The 8,507-nt window shown below is 41.9% G+C and overlaps 2 protein-coding genes across 2 annotated transcripts; both read left to right on the forward strand.

Moving 5' to 3' along the window:
• The first annotated feature begins 4,121 nt into the window (after window positions 1-4,121).
• Window positions 4,122-5,207, forward strand: LOC107046583 (spore wall protein 2-like). The gene has a single exon (XM_015269238.1). It carries the CDS (start codon window positions 4,122-4,124, stop codon window positions 5,205-5,207), a length of 1,086 nt encoding a protein of 361 aa, XP_015124724.1.
• A 328-nt stretch (window positions 5,208-5,535) lies between these two features.
• LOC107046585 (golgin subfamily A member 6-like protein 22) lies at window positions 5,536-7,471 on the forward strand. The gene is made up of 3 exons (XM_015269239.1): window positions 5,536-5,740; window positions 6,127-7,280; window positions 7,337-7,471. Exons 1-3 carry the CDS (start codon window positions 5,536-5,538, stop codon window positions 7,469-7,471), a joined length of 1,494 nt encoding a protein of 497 aa, XP_015124725.1.
• The last annotated feature ends 1,036 nt before the right edge of the window (window positions 7,472-8,507 follow it).

Here is an 8,507-nt window from a genome sequence, read left to right on the forward strand (position 1 = left end):
CAAAATTTGAGTTTTTCCTTTTAACACAAATCAATTTTTCTTTCCTACCATTTTTCCAATTTATTCCAACAATTCACCCTTTTTATCCCGGACGAGCCCCCGCTTTGTTACGTCATGATTTCCCAGGAAAAATATTCAATTATAATTTTAATAATCCAATAAATTCTGGAAGATTATGACAGTTATTTTCTCCTATTTTGAGCCTACCTTTCGGTAATAGCTCAAATATTCAATAATTATTGAATATTTGAGAATTTTAGTTCAGGGAACTCAATATAAAAAAAAAGTTTCAATTCTTGATGTAAATTTTCGTGTTGATTCGAGGGAAAAATTTTATATTGTATGACAATTTATATTCAAAATTGGTGAAAATTAATCCATTTGTAAATTGTTTATTTCAAAGAACTTAATTTAAATAAATATTGACTTCATTTATTGTGAATTTTTATCCTCTATTATTCTAACAATTCACGCGACTCCAATCCCTAGCTATTACCGAAAGGTAGGCTCAAAATAGGAGAAAATAACTGTCATAATTTTCCAGAATTTATTGGATTATTAAAATTATAATTGAATATTTTTNATTTTTTTAAATAAATGAGATTGTAGAGGGAGGAAATAGGACCTCCCGAAACAATTCTCATTGGTAGTCGAGGGTTGGAAAAGTCCGCCCACACTCTCGACATCTCAATGTAGAGGGGTCGGAGTTAACCCTGAAACATTGAGAGCGGAGTGCAAGGAGGGGAAGATTCGGGCCCAAGGTCATCGACCATTGGTCCCCTAATTTTTCCCTCCATGTATCTGAGGACACACCCTCAGGCTGAGGGAACAAAACTACTTGCGCGTCGTTTTATTCCTCAGTTCCACCGTAACTCTTAAAGTTTATCACAAGTTTTTCAAGACTTGTTTTTGGTCCTTCGTGACATTTTTTCCTTTTTTTATTATCAGTCCTTCATGACAATTCTTTCGATTTTCATTTAGTCCTTCGAGACTTTTCCTTTGTAAATTTTGGTAACCGTCTGGTAACTGTCGAGTGTTAGGTTTATGTGAAATCATTGTGATTTTNGACTTTTCCTTTGTAAATTTTGGTAACCGTCTGGTAACTGTCGAGTGTTAGGTTTATGTGAAATGATTGTGATTTAAAAAAAACTAATTAGTTTACGCGGCAATAAGTTAAACAGTGAAATTTGTGTAACCATTGGATTTAGCAGAGATTCAACATTTGTAAGTCTCTCTCTCTTTCAAATTTTTTTTCAGTGTATTTTTTTGTTTTTAAAATATAGACTCTCAAGAGTCATTTTTTAACTAAAATTGTGTTCGCATTTTTATTCTTTTCTCCAGTGGGGTTTTTATACTTTGGGAGATATTAAAAATCGGTTTTAGTAATAATTCTAGCTAAAGTGACCTATCCGGTCTTGAACAGCTAATCGTATTAAAAGTTCATGTCATTTTGTTCATTTTTGACGTGACACGTCTATTTTCCACAGATAAAAAAACCGAGCGGGTGAATAAATTAATTTATTTATTCAATTAATAATTTTTTTAGTTCGAAAAGCAATGCATAAAAAAGATAATTATTTGGAAAATAAATTTCAATCGGTTTTTCAAGAAAATTTAAAATATCATTACAATGCGACATGGTGGGGGAGGAAATCGGCCCATGACACCGCAATAAGGGGCGGGGTGGGGTGTTACCATAAAAAGCCTAATCGGCTATGTGGGAATGGCAAAAAAAGAATCATATTGACACTGTCAATAATCTCAAGTTGAGATTTTCAGAACTCAACTTGAAGAAAAGTTTCAAATTGAGTTCCCGAATTCTGAACTTGAGGCATTCAAAATCTCAACTTGAGTCAACGAAAGTCACAAATTGAGACTTTTGAAAGCTTCAAATTGAAACCTCCCACTCTCTAAACTTGCGACTTTGGGAGTCTCAAATGGCAACTGTCCAAAAAGTCAATTTGAGAATTTCAGGAGATTTGAATTAAGACTTTTGAAACTCTCAGCGGAAGAATTTCAAGTTTCAAATTAAGACCTTTGAAAATACTTTTTTTAAGACCTTCGAAATCTTGAAATAAGGAATTATTGTTTCATATGCATAGATCTCCTGATTTGACCCCAATGGATTATTTCCTTTGGGGGGATATGAAGGAAAAGATTTACGCGGTGGGGCTTCAAAATCCTGAGGACCTGGTTGCCAGAATACATGGTTCTGTCGTCACCATCACAGAAAGGCAGTTACAGGATGTTCACCAGAATTTACTTCGACGTGGTCATCTGTGCTTAGATGCAGGAGGAGGCCCTTTCCAAAGTCGCCTGTAATCGTTCCAAAAGGAATGAACCCTTCGCAATGACCCGGAATGCAGAAAAACATTCATATTCACAGAAAATCATTCGTATTGAATTAAATTAATATGAACATACACCAGTTAAGTTGTTGTGTGCAAGGAAAAATGAAAATTTACATAAAAATAAACTGACTTTGTCTGTCAATTTTTCATTGCTTTAGAAAATTGTGTTATCGCTAATTTTAACCCCTCGGGATAATTTTCGGACCTGTGCAATTTTTTAAAATTTGTTTACAAATTTTAGGTACGTGCGTACACCCCTCTGCCCCGCATCCATGACACCAAAAAAGGCGATACCAATTATTCTTTGTTTAAAAGAATTGTTTTATCACCAGTTGGAACCCCTTAGGAGGATTTTCCAATTTTTTAAAATTTGTTTGAAATTTCTAGCTGCATGCGTATCATTCCCCTCCCCCGTTTCCTTAGTACCCAGAAAATATGGGATATTAATTTTTCTTTGTTTGAAAAAATTGTTTTGTCGCTAATTCCAACCCTTCAGTGTGACCATCGAACATCCTCAATTTTTTAAAATTTGTTTGAAAAGTCGAACTGCATGCATAGTTGTACCGACCCCCTTCTCGCGTCCTCGGCACGAAAGAATGGGCGTATATCATTTCATTTTCGTTTTGACAAAATTGCGTCGTCACAAATTTTTTCCCCGGGTACATTTCAAATCGCGGTGGTGATTGTTGCATTTATTCTGTCCAACAATTCAAGTAAAAAAAAAAATAATTTCTGGTCTTTGTCTCCCAATTTCCAAAGTAAAGAGAGAAAAGACGACCTTTCTCTCTCTTTCGTTCGTCTTTCGGTGGGGGAATTGAGTGGCGCGTGGAGGAGAGGGGTACCAATCACTGAAATGTAGTATATACTACATTTCAGTGGTACCAATACATCCGTATCGCCCACACGGACGTACCTTCTGCTAACGGACGCCTCTCATTGGCCCATTTTCAACTACCCCAACTCGGCAGGGGTGCGTCTGATTGAAAAGTGCCACAGGACTTTTCGCCTAGGAATCACCCTCCGAACATACCCTTACAATGGTGACCTTCAGTTTAGGGACACCCTGTATATAGAAGTTCGAATAGAAACAGAACCAATTACATGTACGTGCATATCAAGTTCCATAAAATTATTCATGCTCGTTACAAATAGAGCTTTCATTCCATGGAGAATTCTTAAAAATAAAAATAAAAAAACAAAAACGGTCGATTGGAGGCCAACGAAGCCCATGAAAATCAGTGATTCTACTTATGAACAGGCAACTCTCACATGGTAAAGAGAGTGCTAATTGACTATATGCAGTCTGAGAAACATTTGGCTTAAAACAAAGAAATTAAAGAAGAAACTCTAGGTGCTTTTTTTTTTGGAACTGATGATATTATCCATTGGCTATTTGAAATGTCATATGAGGCTTTAGTTGAAAAAAAAACTATAAAGGGATGAAAAAAAAAATCTCAGAAAAATTTCAGTTGAGTTCAACTGGGTAGAAGAAAAATCCGTCGATTTTTAGTTTAGCAATTTTTACGAAAAATATATATAGATAAGTTGGGACGCTAGGAGGCGCTGCTGAGGAGTAGACGCGTGGTTAGATAGTAGCAGGGAAAATAACGAAAAAGTCGAAAAAAACAGTAGGTAAAATAGTGTAAGAAAGTCCTGGAGGTGGAAAAAGAGGTAAGGCAAGTGGGAAGTAAATAAACTGAGAGTGAAAACGCAGGTGAGAAGGTAGGTGAAGTGGATAAAGTGTAGTGGCGATTTGGCGGTTAGGAAAAAATGGGCGATGAAGGAGGGCAAGAGGGGAGGGACGGCGTTGGATATAACCTATGGAAAGGAGGGGAGCAGAAAGAAAAGGAGAACGGAGGCATGGAAGAAAATAATGAGAGGTTATTAGTAGAGACACCTAGGATAGGAAAGGGAAGAAAAGGCAGGAAACCCAAGGCTGGTAAGGTAGAGGCAACGAGTACGGCGACGGAGAAGACAACAAGACGACTGGATGACTACTGGGGGAACGGAGAAGGGAAGGCGGTCGAAGGAGAGAACGCGACTGAAGCAGAGAATAGAACGGAAACAGTAGAGAGGAGAGACTCAGATGGCAAAGCAGAAGAGGAAAATGACGAGATAACGTTCAACATGGAAAGAATAGAGGAGAAAGAGACGCTCGGGACTAAAAGTCACCTGAAGAGAACCCCAGTAACAAGGAAAGAGAGAGAGAATGAGAATTTGGTGTCAGAGGAACAGGAAAAGGGAGCCTTGGAAGAAACAGCGCAGGAACCAGGCGGACGTAAAATTGGAAAAGGCAGTAAAGGAAGAGAAGCAAGGGAAGGCAGTGGAGAAGCAGGGGAAGGCAGTGGAGAAGCAGGGGAAGGCAGTGAATACGAGAGCACAGAGGAAAGGGTGTCAGAAGCAGATACGAACGAGGAAGTGTGGACTCAGGAAAGCATGAAGAGCTGGCTAAAAAAATGGGAGGAAAAACAGAAGGAGGAATGGGAACCAAGGATGTCAGATCTGGAAGGGTTAATGAGAATGGAGCTAAAGAGAGTCCTCAGCACGGAGTTGAGGTATGTACTCAGGAAGGAACGAGTGGCAGAAACGGGAACGAGGAACACAGAGGGAAGGGAACCGGGTGGAGAGGGATGGAGATGTGAAGACTGCGAGAGACAGAGGGAGAGGAGAACAGAGGAGTCAGGACCAAGGCAGGGGAATTTCAGGCAAACGTGGTGGAAGGATTGGGGAGAAAGTAATTACGAAAGAGTTGAGCAGGTGGGAAAGGAAAAAGACAAGGCTGAGTTTGAGATGAGAAAAAAGCATAATGAGGAGCAAAAAAGACAAGGAAAAGAAGCAACGAAGAGAGAATTCTAGAAGGCAGACAGGAGACCACACAAAGTCCAGAGATAAACACAAACGGTAGAAAGTCGACAGATAGCGGAACTGAGGGGTGGGGGGAAGGGGAAGGACCACAAGAGACCCAGGAAAAGATGGAGGAACCCACTAGATAGAGAGAGAAGACAGGAACAAGAAGGGAAAGCAGTAGTGGCAGCGAGAGTGTAAGTAGTAGAGGAAAAGGAAACAGAAACAGTGAAGGTGGGAAAAGAGGTAATGCCGAGGATTGGGGACAATGGAACAGTGAGCCAGAGCAACAAATGGAGGATGCACGGAACCCGCCACCGAGAGGCCTGTTCAGCGAGGAATGGGAGAGAGAACGAATGGAAAGAAGAGGAAGAAGGAAAAATATGGTGGTAAAGGGGCTAACTCTAATCTCCAGATCAAAAAAGGAGGAACTGGAGCGCTGATTCCAAAAGACTCTGAGAGTAGAAGTGAAAGTGGAAGGGCTAGAAAAAAGGCAGAAAGGAGGATGGCTGGTCAGAGTGGAAGACTTGGATCAGAAAATAATGGTGATGAAAGAAAAGACAAGACTGGGAGAAATGGGTTGGGGGGTATACATTGAGGACGACTTGACAGAAAGGCAAAGAGTGGTACAGGCCTGGCTGGAGAAGGAGGCGCGCAATTGGAGAAGAAGAGGCATACAAGCAAAGACAGCATACAACTCGCTAATGGTGGACGGAGCGGGACTAGAGTGGGATGAGGAGAAGGGGGAACTGAGACAGAAAGGGAGCACGGCAAGGAAGGGAAGGAGAACGCCCTTTTAAGTCAACGGCAGGAGAAGGAGAAGACGAGGAGAACAGGCTGCTAAGGATATGGCACTGGAACGTGGAAAACGCGGCAAACATAGGTAAGAATGAGAATCGTTGGGAAACAACGGACGTCGTTTTGTTCCAAGAAACACATTTGGAGGCGAAAGGTATGAAGAGAATGCGGGAGAAGTTGAACTCAAAATTCGAATGGTTCGGGAAAGAAGCCAAGAGAATTCATAAGAGGGGAAAGGCCAGCGGGGGACATCTAGTAGGCATAAGGAAGACATTGAAAGCAGACTGGATAGTAGAGGAATGGGAATATGGAATGAAACTGAGGATCCAAGAAAGAGAAAGCAGAGAGAGTTACAGGGTAATAACCATCTACAACAACGTCAGGAAAAACTTAAAAAGAGCACTGGGGAAGATGGACGAACTGGTGGAGGACTCGGAGGGGTCAGAGGAGAGACTGATTATCGTAGGTGACTTAAATGCAAGATCAGGAGAGCTACAGGAAGTAGCAGATTGCGGATGGAAAGAAGAGATAAGGCTAACAGAAAGGAAATCACAAGACAAGACGATAAGAGGAGAAGGGAAGAAGCTAATGGAATGGTGTGAGGAGAGGGCACTCTTAGTTCAAAATGGAAGGGCCAGGAGGGACGAGGAGGGAAAAATAACGTTTGTAGGGGAAGGAGCGGGACTGGGGAGTGTCTTGGATTACGTGCTGGTCAAGATGGAAGGAAACGAAGCACCGAGCTGGTTCATGGACATGGAGATGAGGAAACAGGAGGGATCAGACCATCTACCGATCATATTCAGGGTGGAATGGAACGAGGAGGAGAGAGTAAAGGCCGAAAAAAGAGAGACTCAACAAAAACGACTGAGATGGAAGGAAGAGAGGGCGGAGGACTTCAAGAAGAATTGGAGCAAAAGGTGGACAGAATCAGGAGGAGAGAAGGGACAGAACGTAGGGGAGAGATGGGAGAAACTGGTGAAGGTAACGACTGAAACAGCACAGGAGGTGAAGATGACGGTGAGCGGCGGACGAAGAGACCTGGCAGCCTGGGATAATGGGCAATATGAGAAAGAAAGACGGGTAATGTTTAAAAGCTTAAAGAAATTCAGGAAAAAAAGGGATTGGGAAACTAAAAGGAAATNAGAGAAGGGAAAGAACCTAGGGGAGAGATGGGAGAAACTGGTGAAGGTAACGACTGAAACAGCACAGGAGGTGAAGATGACGGTGAGCGGCGGACGAAGAGACCTGGCAGCCTGGGATAATGGGCAATATGAGAAAGAAAGACAGGTAATGTTTAAAAGCTTAAAGAAATTCAGGAAAAAAAGGGATTGGGAAACTAAAAGGAAATACAACCAGTCGAAGAAAAAGCTTTGAAAACTGAGGTCAGGGCTTGTGATGGAATGGATACAGGAAAAGCAGAGGAAAGTAGCACAGGGGAGGACAATGGCAGACTGGTGGAAGGCGATGAACTGGTTTAGGCAAGGGAAGAAGAGAGAGCAATAATGTGAAGAAGGAAGGGTGGCTGAGGCAATTCAAGGAACTACTAGAAGCAGAGGACGAGAGCCGGACGGAGAGAGAGTTAGTTGAGGAAACAGATGGAAGCGCGGAAAAAGATCAGGGGAGGGGACTTGAGCAACAAATAGAAGATGTCAAACTGGATGGAGATGTTACGGATTGGGAGATTTTGAGGGCAGTAGCTAAATTAAAGAGGGGGAAGGCAGCAGGAGAGGATAGAGTAACTGCAGAATTCTGGAAAAACTTACCAGAAGAGGGGATGGATGAGCTGAACGAAATAATTAAGGAACTATGGGAACAGGGGGAAATAATCCATAGGTGGAACTTGGCCACGATTTTCCCAATCCACAAGAGAGGGGATGTGAACGTTGCGGCAAACTACAGAGGGGTATCGCTTTTGGACATCGGCTACAAAATACTAGCATCAATAATGGCTGGGAGGTTGGGAAACTGGTTAGAGGAAGAGGAAAAGCTATCGGAGGCGCAGGCAGGATTTAGGAGAGAAAGAGGGACGATGGAGCAGGTATTGGTTTTAAACACACTAATTGGGAACAGGCTGAAGAAAAAGGGAGGGAAATTGTATGTGGCGTTCATAGATTTTAAGGCCGCTTTTGACAAAGTGGACAGGAACAGACTATGGGAAAAAATGAAAAGGCTGGGAATAAGGGGAAGGTTCTTGAGGATGACGAGGAAAATATACGAAGACACTAGGAATAGGGTAATCGCTGGAGAAGAGTTGACGGAGGAATTTAAAACGAGGAAGGGAGTGAGGCAAGGTTGTCCGCTGAGTCCTATCCTGTTTAACATCTTTATACAGGATATGGTGGCGGACCTAGAAAGGAGGGGCGAGGGGGGCACACCGATTAGCTAAGGAGGGAAGGTGAAAATATTTGCACTAATGTATGCAATGATGCAGCAATAGTTGCAGAAGAGGCGTCGGATCTACAAAAGATGCTGAAGACATTGGAGAAATGGGCAGATAGGAATCTAATGGTGGTG

Source organism: Diachasma alloeum, unplaced genomic scaffold (genome assembly GCF_001412515.2).
Source record: "Diachasma alloeum isolate Michigan unplaced genomic scaffold, Dall2.0 Dall_scaffold_01523, whole genome shotgun sequence".
NCBI lineage: Eukaryota > Metazoa > Arthropoda > Insecta > Hymenoptera > Braconidae > Diachasma > Diachasma alloeum.